This window comes from Camellia sinensis, chromosome 8, assembly GCF_055761805.1.
Source record: "Camellia sinensis isolate YWXY chromosome 8, ASM5576180v1, whole genome shotgun sequence".
In the NCBI taxonomy this organism is placed as follows: domain Eukaryota; kingdom Viridiplantae; phylum Streptophyta; class Magnoliopsida; order Ericales; family Theaceae; genus Camellia; species Camellia sinensis.
In genome coordinates this window covers 109,915,424-109,937,125 of record NC_138968.1, presented here as the reverse complement: position 1 = coordinate 109,937,125, position 21,702 = coordinate 109,915,424, and the positions used below count along the sequence as shown (strand labels likewise).

General features: G+C 33.4%; 2 protein-coding genes across 2 annotated transcripts; both read right to left on the bottom strand.

The window, feature by feature from the left end:
- Nucleotides 1–5,183: 5,183 nt before the first annotated feature.
- On the bottom strand, nt 5,184–11,892 carry SPD1 (P-loop containing nucleoside triphosphate hydrolases superfamily protein). Its single transcript, XM_028266935.2, has 9 exons — nt 10,949–11,892; nt 10,452–10,666; nt 9,581–9,731; nt 9,277–9,468; nt 8,838–9,000; nt 8,497–8,738; nt 8,019–8,195; nt 7,771–7,932; nt 5,184–5,682 (listed from the first exon to the last, which is right to left on the bottom strand). Exons 1-9 carry the CDS (start codon nt 11,435–11,437, stop codon nt 5,383–5,385), a joined length of 2,091 nt encoding a protein of 696 aa, XP_028122736.1. The 5' UTR covers nt 11,438–11,892; the 3' UTR covers nt 5,184–5,382.
- A 2,306-nt stretch (nt 11,893–14,198) lies between these two features.
- Nucleotides 14,199–20,245, bottom strand: LOC114319873 (ACT domain-containing protein ACR10). Its single transcript, XM_028266936.2, has 6 exons — nt 19,707–20,245; nt 18,557–18,781; nt 17,926–18,031; nt 15,572–15,908; nt 14,621–14,905; nt 14,199–14,514 (listed from the first exon to the last, which is right to left on the bottom strand). The coding sequence occupies exons 1-6, from the start codon at nt 19,858–19,860 to the stop codon at nt 14,377–14,379; spliced, it is 1,245 nt and encodes a 414-aa protein (XP_028122737.1). The 5' UTR covers nt 19,861–20,245; the 3' UTR covers nt 14,199–14,376.
- Nucleotides 20,246–21,702: the final 1,457 nt, after the last annotated feature.

Here is a 21,702-nt window from a genome sequence, read left to right as displayed (position 1 = left end):
ATGACTAATGCTAATAGGCATTTAGAGAGATTGAACTAGAGAAATTGAGAATATTCTTAGAAAATGAGGATATAGTAGTTGTGTCAAAATCACATTTTTTTTTTGGGAAGTAGGTTAAAATTAATTTTTTGATTTTTTTTTTTTGAATTTTTTTGAAAAAATATATATAAAAAAAAATAGAGAGATAATATGACTCAAAAGATGTTAAAAATTAAAAAGCTAACTTTTAACCTCTTCCCCCAAAGAGGCCCATATAACACCTTTTCAGCCATTATCTAACACCCCAAAATGACATTTGTGCAACTAAATTAATATTATCAAAATTTAACATTTTAACATTACGAGCAACTCCACTCAATATGTCAATCCAACATGATAGAATTAACAGTTGAAAATGGCATTGGTCAACTACTTCACTCAATACTTTAAATGATGACGGATTGTTGAGCTGTATTTGACAGCATGTTTATTATGTCAATTTTACTCTAAAAACTATTCTTAATTGTATTCTAATTTTACTTTTTCATCAGATAAAAAAAGTGTTTAAGTAACAAATGAATAAAATTTTGAATTTTGTTTATGAAATTATTTTATAATTATAATATTTTTACAGAAACAAAACACTATTTAAATGGGATTTAAGTCTTTCAAAAAGAAATTCATTTTAAGTAGTAAAATAAAAGAGTTTATAAATCATTAATATAAAAAAAAATATAATAATAAATTTGACATATCGAGTTGAAAGTTTTCTTGTAAAAGATGTCACAATTTGCCACCAAGCCTTCAAAAAAATTTAACATACCATAATTTAAAAGTTTGGATAGAAATGCCTAATGTTAAATTATAAATTTTGTATTGCCATTTTGACAAAGGGTTTCTTTATATATACTAGATGAATGGCTAGTTAAAATCACTCACTAAAATCTATATGCCAACTTAATTAGCTCCTCAACAAGTTCATAGAGGATTGTCATGTTCAATTGCCCTATTTTATCTTCTTCTTCTTTCTTTTTTTCTTTTTTTTTTAATCATAAGAAAGAGAAAAGAATATAGCAATTTAATTGAAAGTGAAACACTCACTTTTATTGATTAAATGACTAGTTTAACATACAATATTTAACACAATGTTTAACTTACCCATGAGAGAATCCAAGAGTAATTATTCTTCACTAATGACAAACTTTTACAATTACTTGTAGCTTTCTTTTCGTGCACCTTTTAGATACGACTAGCCTTACAGTTCGGACTCTCGTGGTTCTACATCTGATTCTACAAGTGCAATGTGAAATAGATAAACACAAATGAGTCCAAATCCGACAAATTTTTTGGAAAATCGTTTTTGAATCAAAATGCCAAAAATGGATTGCTTTGCTAGATTACAGAGTCGTCTCCTAAATATTGTTGAAAAATTTAGGAAACCCGAGACTCGTGCCAAAAAGGCCACTTATCCGTTATCACCCCGCTCGCCCGATCAAAGATAGGCTTTTACTAATCATGATGTGATTCTTAGCTGCATTATATTATCTTGTTCCAATTTTTAGACTAACATTACTATGTGATGCATGCAAGTATAGAATAATTTGCAAAACTTGGAACATTTGATCTTATGTTTGTTTGAAAAAAATGATTTGAATACGTACCACTTGAAAAAGTGATCCCGTATGTACATTTGATCAAAATGTCCCAATTCAAGCAATTAGCCTTTATCCACTGGCATTCAAACGGTATATCACTTAAGTATTTAGCCTCATGGAATCATGCTTTGATGACATGGCAACAATTACATGCATGCAATATGCTAAAGAAATTAAATGCTCACCTAATACTCCGAGCCAAAACAAAGCAAAATAATTAGAAAACATGCATGTCTCTAACTAATACAAAATGACTAATATGACACATACAAGATGCAATTAATGGGTTCGGCTACTAACATGGTATTTGAATCAATTTGATAGTATGTGGTCTAAGCACATATTCAAAGAATTTAAGCAATGATAGTGCTTTGTTAGAATGATGAACCGAGCTTTGATGTATGCAAGACAAATGGATACTTTGGACATGGAAAATGCTAATAAAAACATGATGCTTTATTCTACCATCATAAGCAAAGAAATAAAAGGGAGAAATAAATGGGGGTTAGAAGACATACACACTTATTACACTTTTTGCCCTCATGCAACAGGGTCCGAATGAATGTCCAAGTGACCGAAATAAACTAGCTATTACAAAACCAAATGAAGGAATTGAGCTAATGAATACTGAATAACTAACTAGTTATCTAATTTATTACAACAATGATGAACAATAAAACTAACTAGCTAGGTTAACTAATTATGATAATTACGAATAAACATTAATGATAATTACAACAATGTTAATTACAACAGTAATTAATTAATTACAACAATAATGGGAACATTAATTTACATCATTGATAAACAAAGATGCACACGGATTGTATGCACGTGACTGTTTTCATAAGCAGCTTTGTTTGCCTTTCTGGAATTTGCCTTGTTTCACCTTCAGCCACTACCATTTGTTTTGCAAAAATACACTGTTTACCAAACATTGGAGCCCAACCGGCCCCCAATGAGGCTCGGCCGGGCCCAAACAAGGTCGGTTGTGTCCTGATTTCATGCAAAACCCTAGTTTTGTGCTCTGAGGTGAAAACAGTGCGGACAAAGCCTTTCTGAGCTCTATTTGTCCCTTATGCTCTTCTCTGTCATGGAGAGGCTCAAGAGAAGAACTAAATAGGTTCCAAAACTATCAATAAGCAAGTTGATCGCTTGATGATTTCCGAGACAATTGGACAAAAATCAATAAATGTAATGAATGATCACTCCTCCCTCCTATCATGAAGTGAGCTCAAAGAGGAAGATAGAGACGCTTCAAGTTTCATCAACACATCATGGATTGGTGCGTGACGACTCCTAACACTATGGACTCGGCATAACGTCCGGCCGAATCCAAGCAACCTTACTCATTTTCTTTACGTCGGTTTCATTGGTTTTAAGCCCATTTTATTAGTCATTTCCATTTTTTAAATCAATTTGTCCAAAGTGATGGTTGAGTCCACTACATGAGAAGAAATGTCAAACGAGAAGTGATCCAAGGCATGAATGGGGGACTATGCCTTGACGATGAACCTCCAAAGAGATTAAGCCATTAAGCATAGGTCTCTTTCCCATGCCTTGAATAACCATCAATCTTTTGAGACAACTCTCAAACAAAAGAAAAGACGAAAAGAGGGAGGTTGCAAACATGATTGCGAGATTGATTTGAAGAATGAGACTCTTAATACGAAAACCAAGCAAAGAAAAGTTATTAACTCAAATGGCTTAATGTCTAAGGCCTAAACAAGCAAAGCCATGAGGACTTACAACATGATAGGCAAATTATTCAAAGCATGAACCAATTAAATGAATTAAAAGAAGTCTAAACAGCCCATAATATGTAAAAACCAGTGACTACAATGATGTTTAAAGAGTACGAAAAAGATAGGAAATAGCAAAGAATCACAAGGCTAGTGAACAAAAGCAAAGAGAGGTAGCTAGCCCCTCCATTTGTGAGACTTCAAGCCATGTTTTTTAGCCTTTTTTGAACTCTAAAAAGCAGTTTGAAGACTCAAAAAAATGAGTGTAAAGATAAGAGTGTGAGCTATGAAGTAAGGTGCAAGAAAGGATATTAAACCCTTCTACCTTTAGCAGCTATCCAAACCCAAGTTCTAACACTTGAAATGGATTCAAATCAATACAAAGATACAAGAAATCGATAGTAGGAGACAGAAATGAAAGCAAAAAAAAAGATGGTAAGCTTATACCTCTTAAAGAGGACAAGCTATTGTTGTGGATCAAACTTGGTCCAAACACACTCTCAAGCTTGAATTGTAATTCTCAAGGCTCAACCAAGGCTCCAAGGTTAAGGTGTGAGGGTGTGTATGGTGTATAGATATAGTTCAAAGATGGCAAGCTTGCTCAAAGGTGGCTTGCACAAGGAGGAGTTCTCAAGTAAGTGTATAGGCTCTTTGGAAATTGTTCAACCCTCGAAACAAAGATATATGCTTGTATTTATAGAATTTGAGCAAAATAGGACGAAAATATCTTCAAAAATAGACAGCTAGCGGGCTCCCGCCCAGAACAGTGTTTATTGCCACCAAGGTACGGCCGGGCCCCAATGTACTCCCCTATTTCTCTATTTCAAGCTCAGTGTAGGGTGGCATAATGTTCAAAAAGGAACCTCTGAAGTATAAACGAGGTAAATAGGAAGGTGTTGGGACTGTTTCAAAGCTCGACCTTGGAGTCCTTTGTTGAGCATTTGGATCACACACAATGTAACTTTTATCATCGAGTGCACAGGACAAAGCGCCCAAGTCTTACGGGCGATCAAAAATGAGGTGTCTACACTTTTCCTAGCATCTCCCTTGGAGATGGTGCACTAAAGAGAGAGCTAGTCCTTTGATAAAAGCGACTTGACAAGGTTTTAAATTTGTCCTAATCTCAAATAGGGAGTGGACGTAATCCCCTTATCTAACCTTGCCTTTCTTCTTAGTATTGATTTCATTATTTGTACGAGAAAGAATAGATGGTTGTGTCGTAGTTGTTACATTGTTCAAAATGATACTTGAAAATACCATCTTCCAGCTACAAATGTACACCTTTATTAGTGAGTTCAACAGAGAGGAATGTGAAATTGGAAAGTTATTTTCGTTGTCCATTGCAGCTAGGAAGGACACATTAATAATAGCCATATTTGCTACTTGCCTTGACTATATTTGTGTTCTTATTTCCTGATTCTTTCCCTCTTTTTTCTTTCTTTCTTTTTTCTGTTGTGGATCACATAGAAGGTTCACTCTAGTGGATGAAACATAAATTTTAGTGAATATAGAGTTGTAGGAGTAAATATTGGAGGTAATGGTATCACCATTCAATGATCATCGTTGATATGAAGTAGGAACCACAACACCATTGAGTTAGTAAGATACAAGAATTGACCACTTAATGTATTTGCCGCTTTATTGGCCGACGACACTACATAAGTTGGTGTCACTGTTACACTCAATATTTTTAACTTGAACATATCAATCATGATGCATTATTGCCGCTCAACTTATATTTCAAAATTAAACATGTCAAGCTAAACCAGGAGTAACAATCCTTGCAAGCCCAAATTGATTATGAACATTTTCTTTCCAAAAAAGACTTATTTTTTCATTGAACAAGAAATGCAACAATGAAGTAAAATTACATAAGTATTTGACAATGTTAAATGATATAACATGACCAGAGATATACATGATTTACAAGACTGTACATAGTAAGGGACACGTATGATGTATCAACCAAGGGTTGAAATATGTTACAATTGGAGATATAATTGAAATTATTCTGGCAAAAGCGGCAGCCGACTAACACTAGCTCCTCCATCGGCACTAGTTACCGAATTAAACCTCATTTCCTTCTGTAAATTTGAACTAGATTTAGAGTGTTTTATGGAGACCTTCGTTAACTTCTGTGGAAGGATCTGCAACCTGGGGTTCAGCTCAGTACCCGAATTCTCTGCAGCAAGCTGATAACTTTCCACAAGCTCAAGTTGTCTGGCAATTATCTCGGAGCGTCTGGGGAGAAGCTCAACAGGCTCTCCCCCGGGGATCACAATATATTCAATTGCAAGTCGGACCTCCTGTAGGGAACCGTAAGAGGAAAAAGGTCAGTCTTGCAGAAAGTGAAGTCAATGATGTATTATAACAGTTTCGGATAGAATTTACGAGGAAAAGGTAAAACAAACATGAAATGAGCAAATCAAGTACTCGAAGGTAAAACCAAAACCACGAGTCATCCAGACTATGAAGCACGAACACCTCTCCTCTCCGGAGGTCATGTATTAGTGCTTGATAAGGGTCGGACACAGACAGGCATTGGACATGCTGGAGGAAGTATCCCATCTTTTTTTCAGTTGTACATGTGATGGACAACATTGGGAACACACTAAAGACACATTAGGAACACGTTGTATCTCATATATTTTATGTTTATTTTTTCCATTAGAATAGCATACCCAAGGTTAATGATAATGAGTTTGATGAGAACAAATATTTGACATAGAATAAATATATAATATTCAATTATACGATATATAAGATAAAATGTTTAGCACATGTCCCCCATGTGTCATGTTCTGCAAACTAGATCAAATTTGTGTGTCTGTGTCATGTCATGTGTCCATGCTCTTCATATTACCCTTAAAGAGCTGCTTTAGCTAGAGATTGGTCCTTAGTCCTATGCAGAATGATCTAAAAACAGAATAACCAGACGAATGAGTTCAATAACACTGACTAGATGTAGTTTAGAATGGAAGATGCATAGAGCAGCTTGATTCCCTGTACATATATACATATATATGTAGACACTCCAATATGAAATGGAAACAACTAACCAACGCAACCTATTCCAATGAACTGATATAGATTCCCTCCTAAAATTCAAAGCAAATGTCTAAGAATAAATTTGATCTTTCCAAAACTTCAAAGAGTGGCTATCTGCATCTGTTTTCCCTTCTGTTGTTGAGAAATGTTTTCTTTCTTCTTTTTTTCTTAACTGTTGAAACAAGCAAATCAAGTACTTAAAGGTAGAACCAAAATCAAGATTGGATCCAAAGTAGAGCAAGTCACATGATTGGACCAGGCAACGGCTGGGCAGATAATCTGCACCTCACTGCTTTGCCTGTAGTCTAATTACAAGCCACAAAAGCAGCCATTTCCTAATAGTGTTTCTCCGAGAAACAAAGAACCATAGAATTTGGATTGATATCATATGGCGGAAAAATAGATGCACATAAATCTCGACTTTGGCAAAGCCTTATTGCAACATGTAGGGTAGGCTGCATGAATATATTTGGAACCAAAGATGGCTGGGCACAGGTTTTACGACTCATTTTGTCTGGAAAATTGTTTTCTATCTGTTAATTTAATTTCATACTGTGTTGAAAAAAAAAGAAGGGAAAACTGATAATGTCAACCATGTCTAAGTTGCCTCATTATTAGTTATTAAATTGCAGATATAGACCAAGATTTAAACTGACACCATTTACATTGTTTAGCATTAAATATCATCCCATTTGAATAAGAATAAAATCTAACTTCCCTACAAGTAAAAAAAAAAATTGCTTGATGCTTCAAAATGAAATATTATAAAACTTTCAGATATATCCAACAAAAGTAGATGTCTGTCAAGATAAAAATCATAAAAGGTAATGTTATTGCTAAGCAATCGAGTTCTTGTCCACAAAAGTATCACCCAATCAACTAAGTCCAGCATGTGATTTCAGTACTATAACAACAATGGCACAACATGAAGAGCAATAATAAATGGAAACCAGATGCCTACCTTACACATTTCAAACGAAAAACAATAGAGAGAGAATAAATAGGGAGTAATATTTGGGACATAATTGGTCCAAATGTAAGTATATGAACTCTTTTAACTTCTACAGATGCTATGCTACAATATTCTTTGGGTTGTTTCAAGCTTAACAGTATACAATTAGTTCACAACCATTGGCAATTGTCAGGCAATGGCATATACTTTTAATAAAACTGGAATCATAGATTTGTTCTGTCAATCACAATTGCTACTGCACTAAATTTTTCAGCCACATTATTTGACCTACCTTAATTCTACTTAAAGGATTACCTTGATAATTGAATAATAACGAACATAACACACACACACACATACAAAGAATATATAATTAAATGGAATAGTGTAGTACCTCCAAGGCATCAATCTCCTCCAATGACGGTTTTCGCTTTGGTGCATCATCTTCAATTTCAATGTCAAAAGAACTCTTGAGTACGTGCTTTGATGTAGAAACAAAAGAATCCATTCCCAGAATCATCCGAACTGCCTTTACCATTTGTGCCATGGTATTCGACTGCATTTATTCAGATCATTAATATCTGATTGAAAAATCATAAATATATCTAATTAGTAATTTTCAAAAAAATAAGAGAGGAGGACCTTGATAACAAAAACAGGCAACTGGTGAAATTTAGCTACACCACGAATCCAGGGATTTTGCTTCATGTCAGAGCTGGATGATAAAATAGCATCTGCTGTTCCAATGTCATCAGTTATATCAATCTCATCCTCAATCCCCATTACGCTTGCCACTTGAAGTAGATCAGCTTCAAGGATCTAAAATACAACCAAAATATTAAATCTACTCAATTCTTCAGCCTTAAGGTTGATATTTTAATGTTGGCCGTGACCACTCATGCTTCAAGCACGGTGATCTGATTTTTTAGCCTTGATAATTAAGTACAAATCTAGTGCTAAAATATATGTTGCATAAAGTAGTGCGAGTATTTAATATATATGTTACATGAAATTTTCCAAGTTATTTAGACATTTCCACATATACCCTTGGATAACAAATTGATGGAAAAAGATAGAAAATGAACAAATGAGAATGGAAGCTTGAGCAATGAGCAAATACCTTATAAGTGTAAACATAAACTGGTGACCTCCGCTTACTAACAGTAATATTTCTGCTCAATTTCATGGAATTAATTTGAGAATAATCTCTGTCTTCTTGAGCAGACTCTATTTGAGACATTCTGTCTTCATCCTTATCCAGCTCAGATCCTTTTTTACGGTTCTTCTCGAGTGTTGGAGTAGACTCCAAACAACTATTAGCTTCACATTCCATGTGACGGACTTCAAACAAGGGAGATTTTCCTATCATCCAGAAAAGTTTCTAATCAGGATTAAGTGATTGCCGCTTCCGAGTTTAGAACAAGTTTGCAGACACTATGCTACATTGGTTACATAGAATACCTGCCAGTATAGCATCAACGGATGCATCCAACCGATGATGAACACGACACTCAGTTTTAGATACTATCTCAATTGCACACGTAAATGTAGGAGGCCCTTTCCTTTCAAGAATTGTCTTCTGCACCTTCCGTTTCTTCGCCTCATCATCACCTAGAGTCACACTCTACATAAAATGAACCAGTTCCAATTAATCTACAGTCAAAGCCTGGGTATATAAGATCCCAAACCACAATAAACTGCAGTGGGATCTCTGAACTTATTTTATGGGTCAACCCACCAATCTAGATGAAATTGCAATTTGCACAAAAAGCTAACATAATACACACCAAATAGGGGGAAGAAAATGATAACAGGAGAATATTATTTGGGATACAGAAACATGCATACATATAATTCACAAGAGTAAAGATTGATTGGAAGAGGAGGTGGTTCTTCGTACCTCGATGCCACCAACAAGTATTTGAAGGCAGGGATTTTTTATTATGTTGTCTATAGTCATTCCATGTGCTGTTCCAACAAGTTGAACTCCCCTCTGAGCAATTGTACTGGCTGCGAGAGCTTCAAGCTCAGTTCCAATTTCATCAATTATAATGGATTCAGGCATGTGGTTTTCAACTGCTTCAATCATTACCTGTTCGGTAATAAAACAACAGATTAAATATCCAATGGAAAAAGGTTAAATTTTATCCAAACCATGCGAGGTAGCATTAGATAAGGCAAAAAAGATTGAGTTGAACACCCACATTATGTTGCATATTAACATTTGGAACTTGCATTCTTCTTGCATGACCTATTCCATAATGAGGAACATCTCCATCCCCTCCAATCTCATTTGAGGTATCTACAATCACAACACGTTTCTTGTGTTCGTCTGCCAACATCCTAGCTATTTCTCTGCAAAAATAAAGCTACATCAAATGAATAAATATTGTACACAAGACATAGTTGAAAAATAATAGCCGAAAGAGGCTTCATTTAAATTCTTTGAGAAGTTTGAAGATGGTCAATGAACATAACTATCTGTGAATACGACTTTCTCATTCTTTGATTTCACATTACTTGGGTAAATTACAAATATACTTCCTGAATTTTGCTTAAAATACGATTTGCCCCATATGGTTTTGAAAATTACATCCTGCCCCTTGAATTTTCTAATTCATAACAAATGTCTCTTTTTATTAATAAATCATCATGTCAATTAATAATTTTGAATGATGTCATAAATTTGTTTCAATTAATAATTCAAATAATTTTATCATTGTATAGGAGAGTAGTTAGAAATTTTATTTTTACAATTAATTCAATTAAATAAAAAATTATGACAATGAGGTATTTGTAATTTTCTAAACTACCAGGACAATTCGTATTTTAAGCAAATTTTAAGGAGTGTATTTGTAATTCATCCTTACTTTTAAAATATAAGTTATGAAATATTAAGGGAAATCAAGGAAGAACACAATTAAAAGTCACCATATGTTGACTACATTCCACACATATCATGTAACATGATCATTGCTTATTTATGTAGCTGTATGCAAATTTCTCTCCCACGCCACTGATGACTGATGGAGAATCTCAACAGTGATATGATATAAATGCTAGAACTTTATATACCTAATCAAGGTTGTTTTGCCGACTCCTGGAGGACCTATAACCAAGATAGAACCTCCCCCCTCAACCAAGTCACGTATGATTTCAGCACTTCCAGATACAGCTCGACCTACGCGGCAAGTGAGGCCAATAATTTGCATTTTACGGTTTCGAATAGCACTTATACGATGTAGGGAATTATCAATGCCTGAACGATTGTCATCCGAAAAATCGCCAACCTGAAGAAGTATAGCTTATTTGCATTAAAATCATTAAAACTCTATACCTTGTTAAGATGACAAGATTACAAAAGTATGCATATGTATTCAAACTAATCTCAAACTATTTTAATATTATTGGGTCCCTATCAGTCATGAGCACTAAAATTGACTACCCAATTATAAATACTCAAAGACTAGAAAATCCAAACTTAGCTTAGTGGTTTTACATATACTATTCATCTGATACCAACTTTAAATTAAAATTTTCAATAAACTATTTGCAGAATTGACTTGAATGACCTTTGAAATTGAGTGCAGGAGATCTTCAAGCTTTACAGGCTGCTCAGAGATCATCCAATCGCCCGAAGGAAACCGAGCAAGAGGCTGCCTACCCAAATCCATAACCACTTCAATCAAGTCGCCAATCTCTGGGTGCCGAAACAGCTCATCCTTCATCCTCAAAGGCACTAATTCAAGAAACAAGTCCAGCTCCGAGACTTCCTCCGATCGCGAAGTCGAAGCGGTATTCAGAGAAACCGACGACGACCCATTTCCCTGAGAGGACCAATCACGAGGCCTGCGGATCTCCGGGGGCCGAATTGATGGTACCGAAGAGGCAGACGAAGAAATCCCATTTCGCCGACGACGTGTTCGACGAAATGCCGATGAGAATGAAGAGGAAAAATCTGAACTTTTGAGGTAAGAGAAAGTTGAATTTGGGATCTGGTTAACTGCGTGCCATGAGGTGTGGAGATCGATCAGCACAAAATGCGAGCTCAGAGATCTCATTCTATACTCTGTTTCTCACTACAATTATATCTTTCTCTGTTATTTTTTTTTTCCTCAATTTCTATATGGGTCAGAGTTTTTATTGGATTGAAGATTGGTCGTGAAGAAGAAGAGGAAGATGAAAAAAAAAAATGGAAGATTCGAAAGGATCTCCTTCGGTATTGGAGGAGGTGATGAGGTGGGGTCCGAGGGAAGAGAAATAGAAAGAGGAAACTGTTAACTGACCGTTGAATCCATCGACTTCAACCACGTGGGTGGGGGTAGAGAGATGAGAGGCTGCTTTGAAGGCCACAAAACGTTGCTTGGCTTGGCGGGCGTGTGTTGCTTTGCTGACACTGTTCGTATTCATTATCCGTTTGGTTATATTAGGTGTTTGGCATGTACTAATTTTTTTTTTAATACATATTTATTTGGATTATATTAATTAATATTTATTAATATTTATCAACATTTCATTTTTATTTTTATTTTTTTATCATTTTTTTTTACTTTTCTATATATATATATATATATATATATTTATAAAAAATAATTAATATCTCAAACCACTTCTAAATTTACAGGGGTATGACATGTGCTAGTATATTTTTTTAGTTTTTTTTTATGAAAAAATATGAAATATAAATTATATTTGAAGTGATATGATAAAGAGATGATATAATTCAAATAAGATGCTTGTAATCTAAATAAAATAATATATTAAAATATAACATATGTGAAACAGTGCCAAATTTAATTATAATAGATTTTACATTTTTGGGCTTAAAAACTAAACCAATCAACCACTAGCATCAATTTAATCTACCTCAATGTAGCGCAGGTTAGTTCAAGTTAATATTAGGACAGATTACAAACACCTATCGAGATTTAGTGAAAATACAGATTCTCTTCGAGATTTGAGAAATTACAAATTGCCCCCTGAGAGTCAAATTTGCATAACAAATTAGGGAGGAATCTGTATGAAAATAAAAACCTCAGGGGGTAATTTGTTATGGAAATATAAACCTCAGGGGACGAGATGTAATTTCTCAAATCTCAGGGGGGAATCTGTATTTTCACCAAACCTTGAGGGGAGTGTTTGTTATTTGCCCTTAATATTATAATTTTATTATATTAAAAATAAGTAAATCAATTAATAATATATAATTAAAATAAAAATGTCTAATACTTAAACATATCACAACCAAAGAGTAAAATATTATTTAATACAATGCAAATTAAATTCAACTCAAGTTTAAACATAACCGATACAAATTTAAATCAATTACAAAATCTAACTCAAACTTTTAGTACTTCTTTCGTTTACTTAATAATTTTTGTATGTGAAAAATTATTAGTGCACTCAAGTCAATATAAATAAAAAATTTAAAATTAAATAGGTTCGATTCTCGAGTAAGTTCGATTTAAATAAGACATAAATCAAGAATCAATCCAATCCTATCAATTTGATGGTTTAAAGATTCATAACCAAACCAATGCACTCAAAAATTAAACCAAATCAATGCACTCAAAAATCAAACCAACCCAACCCAGAGAGGTATGTTTGGTTCGGTTCTTTAGCCTACTGGGTAATTTGAACACCCTACTTCTCAATACTTCTTTGTTTGGTATGAAGTAATACTTTAGCAATGGAATATAGAAAATTTTACAAAGTTTTAAAAACGTATTTAAATTTAATTTATTTATTTTTAATTAAATTTTAGTCGTTTGAGTAGCTTTTATATTACTTCATCGAGCTAAGTTCGAAACAATGTTTAGTAAATTAACAAATTTTAAAATATAGCCAATATTAATTTATTTATATAATGAACTGATGTTAAACGAATTTCGAACAAAGCATTAGCTTGTTCATTTATAATCTTGCCTCTCATCAGTTTTATTGTTCAAATATTAACAAGTTTTGTTAAAAACAGTGTATGATATTCAGAGAATTAAAAAGTTAATTACTTCAGCAAGAGATAAAATTTGTTTCGTTTTTTCAAGTGCTAGATAAGAGTCATTTTCGCTTCGCTGTGACATTTGTAAGCTATGTTTGATTGGTGAATTGAATTATACCAAGATGAGATATACCAAGACACATAATTTTGGAGAGGCATGGAAGCCATAAGAAAGTTATCCCGGATTAATCGTGTCACCCATGGGACAAAATAACCTGTCTTACACAAGATTAAAAGCTTGCATAAGATTAATTATTCTTAAATTAGTCAATGTTGGTCCAGTTATGCCCTCCTTAATTCTTCCTCTTTCACTCTTGATTGATCTTTTTGTTCGCTCTTTCTCTAACTCTGCATGTTTTCATTGAAACACTGTCCATGGAAAGGTCAGCAGCCTTTGCAGTCACATTAGAAGAAACTAATACTTGGATTTATAGTTCCTTTCTTCTCTTGTATTGCTGACAGAAGAAAAGTTGGTTTTTTCCATCCAAGGTGCCTACTTCAACAACCATTGTTGACAATTTAGGGAAAAAAAACTTGTGGTTAATTAAATCACAAATGCTTCCAAGGTTCCAGATGAAAATTCAAAGGAGAATTGGATGACAGGAGGGGATTCTCAATTCAGATATCCCTTGTCTCCAAGCCTTGAGACAGGAGAGATTTGAACAGAAGATCTAGTCTCTTAGATGACACAATACATGAAGAGACAAGGCAATAAAAGAGATTTGGACGAAGGGTCTAGCCTTGTAGAGGACACAATACATGAAAAGGAGACGGAAAATACAGAAAGAATAGTAAAACAAGAATGCTTAGCCAGATAGAATCGATTTTAATGTAAGATGGATTAAACCTTACCATTTTCTAAACTGTGTTACATAATTTACACTTGGTAGCTAGTAGCAGTAGAAACTCATGTGGAACCCAAAAAGAGAAAAGAAAGAAAGAAAGAAAAATGTGGTCTGTACAGAGGTCGACGAAACTCCTAGCTAATTCTAGGTAGAAACCTCATTCCCAACCCATTAACTTCTTTCTAACATACTCTTTGATCTCCATCCTGGGCAAAGGAAAACCATCCCCATCACCAAGTAGGATCCTGTATACCTCCCATTCCCGATCATGAATCATGTGTCGTGCTATTTCCACCTGTCAAAGACGAGAACAAGAAGAGCAGCGAAAACCTCTTCAGTTTAAAAATGTATATAGTTTATGCACTTGGAGAGATCCTACTAAATGAATTTATATGTATTACCGAAAATATGTGTATATCTAGAATCTTGAGAGCAATGGTAACGTCATGAAAAACAAGTGGCCGGCCTCTGCCGGATAGCTCGACAGGATTTGCTACTAGGAGCTCAGTGTCAGGGCCTCGACTCAATACATCCACTCTAAGAGGACAAATGAGCTCCATTCTCAAACGAGAGCGTAATGAATTTAGCTTCTCGGGGTCCACTATCTTCTTCCCGTCTACTTGCATTATAAACAAGTCCACCTCACAGTTCCCCTTTGGATTTGCAAAGAATCGCCCGTAAGAAACCTGAAAGAAGGAATATTTTAACTAGTCACATCATTAGCACACCATGCTTGCTTGTTTTATGGATTTTGTTCACGTGTCATGTATTTGGGGCTTCTTGATATTTATAGATGCACTCCTAGCAACTTTTGCATTCATAACATATGGTAAAGTACCACAATGGAGCGTGTTTGGTGCAATTTTTCTTAACCTAAAAGTTGATAATCAGAAGAAAAAAAAAAAAAAAGAAGCTGCTAAAAGCACTTCTCCCTAAACTTCCAGAAAATCCCCCTTTTCAGCTTATTTAAGTCATTTTTCTCAAAGTTAAAAGCAGAAACTACAGTAAAGCATATGCTAAAGCATCAAAATATATTTGGTGACTTTTCTCAACGTGAAAGTTGATAATAAGAAAAAAGAAACTAAAAGCACTTCTCCCCTAACTTCAAAATAATCACTGTTTTCACCTTATTAAAGCCATTTTTGTCTCACAAGTAACATACAGAAAAACACAAAAAACTCTACAAATTCTCAAAATTTTAAAAAAGAAGAAGAAAGTTACAAATAGCTGAACCAAACAAAGCCATAATTGGAAAGCATTATCCAGCAGTTATGCAAAAAGAAAACTCAAAGAGGTGAAAAATGTTTCAATCAAAAGGAGGAAAAGTTATTGCCAATATGTAAGTAGTATACCTGGATGTTGTAATCCTTTAGCGTTCTCATGATGTCGTATAGGAGACCTTTATGATCTTGGCAGAGGATTTGAACGAGGGTGTGCGAGGGGCTAAGAGAATTATCCATTGTAACAGATGCCGAGTTGGAAGTGAAAAAACCATTTGGTTGTTTGCTGGGCAGCTCTAAATAGAACATGTCTTCTGTAATTGCTGAAGTAAGAAATGAGGACCCTTGTGAGCACGCAGTAACTTTTGAGCCAGCTAGTTCAATCTCACAACTTATCATGGCATCGCCTAGTACAGCTTCCAAGTGACCAATCGTTTCCTCCTGTCTTTTCTTCGTATGAAGAAGTTCTCTGATTAAGAAAAAACATGCAAATTTACACGGGTTCAGGATATTGGAGCTAAATGCATGATCGATCGAGTGTACTTTCTCAAAAGAAAATTAATATGAAGATAATAAAGTGCACTTTTCACTTATTTTTACAGAGTGCAAGAACAAAAAAATAATTTAGAATAACAAAAATAGTTCCGTTTTTTTGACCTTGCAGTTAATTAATAAAGAATCTGAACTTTGCATGATGGTGATTTCAGATACACCACATAAAACAAGACAAAAACTGTAAACTAGACAAGACAAAACATGGAAACTTACTACAGAAGGGCCAAAGTAAAGCACGGCGTTAATGAAAGCCACAACACATTAAAAATTAATCTAGTATAAAATAATTTGTAATCATTAAATGGCATCACCCTTTTTTTCTTTTTTACACTCACCAACAAGAACATAGTTTCAACAATGCATATGTAATTTCAGCACTTCAATTTTACCTCCAATTTATTAAGTTTGGACAAAATAATTCAAACTTTTTTTGACACGGTTTTCTGGATTTTTCTATGAAGCAATGATAAAACAACCAAGTGGTTGTTCGTTTTCAGAGCATAATAAAGTTAGAAGCTGAAGATGACATAGAACCCCAAGAGACATTAATTATCCAAAGACTTCGCAATTGACAATTATAAGCATTGACAATTATAAGCATTAAACGCAAACTAGATGGTATCTACGTTGCTAATGAATTTAATGCATCACACCACATGAAAGTAAGAAAACTTTAGTTGATGCGGCAAATTAGTGCAAACTCATTTGCGAAGATGCAATTCTCTCCCTAACATAACTGAAGTTTAGGTGTGTTTTAAAGGTAAAAAACAATGATTACTGTTACGAATGATTTCAAGTGGCCATTCATTTAAGTATTTTATACAGATAAGACAAACCATTTAACAACCACAAATTGACCATCAAAATATATATATATATATATATATATATATATTTTTGAAAAGTGACTTTAATTTAATTTTTTTTTTTGTACGTCTTAGTTTGGTTTGGTGCAAGTGACTTTCAAAAGTTATTACGGCATAGCAAAAGGATCACTCTATATTTTGCAGCATCAGCCCTGTATTTTAGGACAATACTACTAGAATAAAGGCTAACATGATAAACAAGCTTTCCAAAAATTCAATTCAAAGATAAATTTGCTCAAAACTAGTGTGCATGATATAGACTCCAAATGTACCACATAAACCTCTCAAATGAAACAATAGCTTCATCTATACATGCTGCTGTCATACTTACTACAGAGTCATAGAGAAGACACTAATGGCACAATCTGATACAGATAATCAAACTGATATATGCAGTGTCACTCTCATTTCATTGAAATTAGCAAGGTGAGACATAGAATATTTCATAAATTCATGGAACAAGATCACCCACTTCAGAACACTTTTTGTTATGCCATGACAAGGCTGATTGATTTAGCGCCTCCATCATCAAGAAACAGATAATCCATGTAGGATAAAATGGTTCATTTATTGAATGTCCTCTCTCCCTTGTCACAAGTAGGCTATAACCATTATTATTTTAAAATGCTAACAATGGAATTTGCACCAAAAGGAAATTTTTTAAGTTAACAAGTGTCGCTATATCTGCTTATCCTATTTCGCACGCAAAGCACGTGCAAATGCCAAAAAGTACACGAGTTTCGCCCCCCCATTAAAGCAGGTTTGGGAGGCGTGGAGTGGATACAGATCTAACCTGCGACCATTATGTATATAGTGTGCCCCCTTGATAAAGTTCTAGAGCCAAATTTCAAAACTCTAGTGGAGTGTGCAAATGCCCGTATAACTTTAATAGATTTTCATTAATACTCCATGTGGTTACTGAGAATACAAGGAAAGGTACATTACTTCAGAACTGAAGTTATAATTATGAGATTGTGGACCCATTTTTTTCACCCCAATATAACAAACATAAAGAAAAGTTACAAGCAGAAAATTTAGCACCATAAAAAAACAACAAAAACGGACCTGGTGTCAGTGACAAAGAAGAGATCCATCACTCTCCCATCCGGGGCTGTGGATACCTTAACCCTCTTTATGGTGAGCTCAAGTTCACACAAAACCTTGGTTACATCTACAAGAAAGAGAATAAAATCAAACAAAGAAAAAGGAGAAAAAAGATATATTAAAAAAAAAAAAAAACCTTATGCACCAATAAATACAATAATATCTGGAAAATTTTAATAGAATTTAAAAGAGTGAACTCTACATGTTACTTTGGTTTGGAAGCAATTCTATACAACTCAACTACCTTGATGTGACCTAATATGAATCCCCTTTTCACTTTCATGTTAGCAAAATAACCTTTCATTTTGCCATTAATTTCAACAAGCCCTAGCCCCAAAGCCAAGATGAAGAGAAGTGGAATCTATCAAATACTTGAGCAAGAAGAAAGCATATTCCTTTCAGTAGATATAAACAACACAATCCAAAGGCCATGCACAAAAACAATATTCCAGTCAAACTAATCGAAGCATATTTAAGTAATAAATCAAATGCAATAAGACCTTGACCTAGAATATACAGATAAATAACTAATTCCATATCCTAATCACTTTTCATTTAGCAAATCAAAAAAAAAAAAAAGAAGAAAGAGTACCATGTAAGAGGTCCTTTCGATTGTGGGAGCACCAAAACTTCAATAGGAACACATCTAGTGGCTTGGGCTGCTGAAATTCTGGTCTGTAATAGTAAATTTTCGAAAAGGCCGGAGAGCACATAGGACACACCTCCAATAGTCTATTCTCTAATAAATCCCACCTTGTTGTTGGCCTCCCAACTACCCAGAAAACTAAGTAACACCATTTACCATCTGTTGAAACATCTACAGAAACAAAAAAGAATACAATAAGAATCTCCATTCCTCTCACTATGAATCTTAGGGTCTGTATGTATGGATGTGGATTTGAAATGCATGGATTTAACATTGATCATTTAAGGAGAACAGCTCAAATTTAGATTTGATAAAATTGAATTACATAGATTTATCATAATGGATTTGAAATACCTATATAAAAGTAGTTATTTGAAATTATGCTAAGAATTCTAGCTACAAGAATCCTACTAAAAATTTATCACAAATTATCTTCTTTCTGCACCTATAATACCTAAGTCCTCAATATTTTTAACCTCAAATCCTTTGATTTGAAATCCACATCCATCCAAACAGATCCTTAAGTCGCAGTAAATTCAATTCAAGAAAATTTGGTCAGAAATGAAGAATTAGAATGACCCATCTTGTAGTTTTCTTTGAACTTCAAACTCAACCAAAAAAGAAACAAAATATAAATAAATAAATAAAGAGAGAGAGAAGAGAATAACTGGGGAGAGGGGGTGAAGAGAATAATTAGAGTGCCTCCTCTTTTGTTTTGCTAAGAATCTCACCAAAACAAAATCATGGAATATTGAGCAATTTTATGATTTAAAAAAAAAATTCACATACCAATCTCGTATTCTGCAATGAACCTCAAAGCACACCAAACAATTTGAAGGAAGAAAAAAAAAAAAAATAGAGAAAAAAAAACAACAACAACAACAACAACAACAACAACAAAAATCATAATTATCCATCATTTTTTTCCTTAAGAAACTCAGATCACACAAGGAAAACTAAAAACATCAAAGAAACTCAAAATAGAAAACAACCCATCATTATGTTTTGTTACAAATCTCAAAACTTAACCAAAAATTTGAAGATATTATATATATATATATATATTAAAACATTAAGAACAGAAATATATCCATACCTCCTCTGGCAATGCTCAAACCAAACAGCAATATGACCCTACACAAATCACAACCCAGCCCAGTTTTGTCTGGGCAATTCACAGTAATCACAGTGTAGTCACCTGGGTTCTCAGCTTCCTTTATCAATACCACATCGTCAAATAAAATGCCCATTTCTCCTCAACTCTGTGTGTGTGTGTGTGCGCGCGCCCGCGCGTGTGTCTCCACTGCTGTGAACACTGCAATAAATGTTTTTTGCTCTGTTTATGTCTTTGAACTGGAGCACAGAGACTGACAAAGAGAAGACAGACAAAGTGTGAACACACACAACAGATGGGTATTTCTTCCCTCTCTCTCTCTCCTCTTTTTTCTCCTTCGTAAAATGGGCAGACAGAGAGACAGATTGTCAAACAGAGATCAGAAACAAACGCATGAATTTAAGATCAACGCCTCTTTCTCGTCCTCTGATTTCTCTCTTTCTCACTCACTTTCTTGGGTTTCAATTTCTCGTCCTCTTCTACGCCTTAAATAGTGCCAAGTCTACATAGAACGAAATATAAATGGAAAATAAGACAGCAAGTGGTATTTATTTTTGGATTAATTACTATATATTAACATCTTCAGATTTTTATTAAAATTTTATTATAGTACTCACATATAATTTTTAGATAAATTACGCTAAATTGCCTTAAATTATGATTTAGGCCAAGTTTGGGAACTTGTAGAAAAGTCAAAAAGACAAAAAGTTACTCAAAAGTTAAAAAGTTAACACTATTCACCAAAAGTTAACAATTACGGCGGCACAACTCTCAATTCGAATTTTTCTCTACAAATCAATTTTTACGATTTTTTATTACACATTTTTTCAAAAAAAGCAAAAAGTTAACCCAAACATCCATATTTTCAACCTCAATTTTTTAGTCCAAAAAGACAAAAAGTACACTTAATTAGGACACCCCAAACAACCCCTTATTTGTACTTTGCTTATTTGAATTCAATTGTTAACTTTCATAAACTATTTTACAGTCAATCATTTTTGTTAGAATTTTGTTACAAAATTTATAAGAAAAAATTAGATACACATTTGTTAAATTTTTAGGATAACAATGTCCTTATCTAGTGATCACGTATGCATTTGTAACTAAGATAAGAGAAAAAGTGTAAAAAAAATCATCAAATAAGAATATTATTATTCTAAACACAATGAATAACAGATATTATTGTCTTAAAAATTAAATAACTGTGTTATATATTTTACACATGATCTGATTTTCTATAAATTTCTAATACAATCCTAACAAAAAAAGGTTAACTGTAATAAGATAATTCTGTAAGAGAGTAAAGTACAAATAAGTCATAATTTAAGAGAATTTATTGTAATTTATCCTTAATTTTTTTACACTTTAAATTAAATTGCAGTGTGACCTTCTGTCAATATGATGTTAATAAGGCAGTTGAAATTAGCTAAAGAAAGAGCATCTCCAATCTTTCATTATTTTTATTAATTTAATTCCAAATTTAAATAAAAAATTTGATATGATATAAACTATTCAGACCCTTTATTTAAATTTTTATCAATGTTTTTTAAAAAATTCCCCTTCTATTTCAAAATTTCTCTTTTCATCAAATTTAAAGAATATATATATATATATATATATATATATCTACAATGCTTTATCGTTTTAAATTTTTATCAAATTCAAATTTGATGTATTTTTAATTTGATAAAAAAATATATTTTTCTTGATTTAATATACATTTAATGAAAGGATTGAAAATAATTTTTAAGTACTTTTTCATTTAAATTAGATTGGAAAAAAAAATAAGGATTGAAAATGCTCAGGCGTTTTTCTCTCTTTATTTCTTGAATTTTGTTGAAATCTCACATTAACTTTTTTTTTTTTTTAAGAATAAATTATTAATAGGTCCTAAAAGTTGGACTTAATTCCTATCAAGTTCAATTGAAAATAAGTCATAATAAAATTGTAACTCAAAAATAATTTTGTGTGACCATTT

Bases quoted from the DNA above. Each gene is read 5' to 3' on its own strand.
- LOC114319873 (XM_028266936.2), bottom strand. From the start codon at position 19,860: ATGGGCATTTTATTTGACGATGTGGTATTGATAAAGGAAGCTGAGAAC. The intron at 18,782-19,706 runs GTATGGATATAT...TTGTTTCTGTAG, and splicing joins TTTGAGCATTGCCAGAGGAG to ATGTTTCAACAGATGGTAAA. The intron at 18,032-18,556 runs GTACTCTTTCTT...TCTTTCTTGTAG, and splicing joins TCGAAAGGACCTCTTACATG to ATGTAACCAAGGTTTTGTGT.
- SPD1 (XM_028266935.2), bottom strand. From the start codon at position 11,437: ATGAGATCTCTGAGCTCGCATTTTGTGCTGATCGATCTCCACACCTCA. The intron at 8,739-8,837 runs GTATTCTATGTA...TCTGGATGATAG, and splicing joins CGTTGATGCTATACTGGCAG to GAAAATCTCCCTTGTTTGAA. The intron at 7,933-8,018 runs GTCCTCCTCTCT...GAATAAATGCAG, and splicing joins TGCCTGTTTTTGTTATCAAG to TCGAATACCATGGCACAAAT.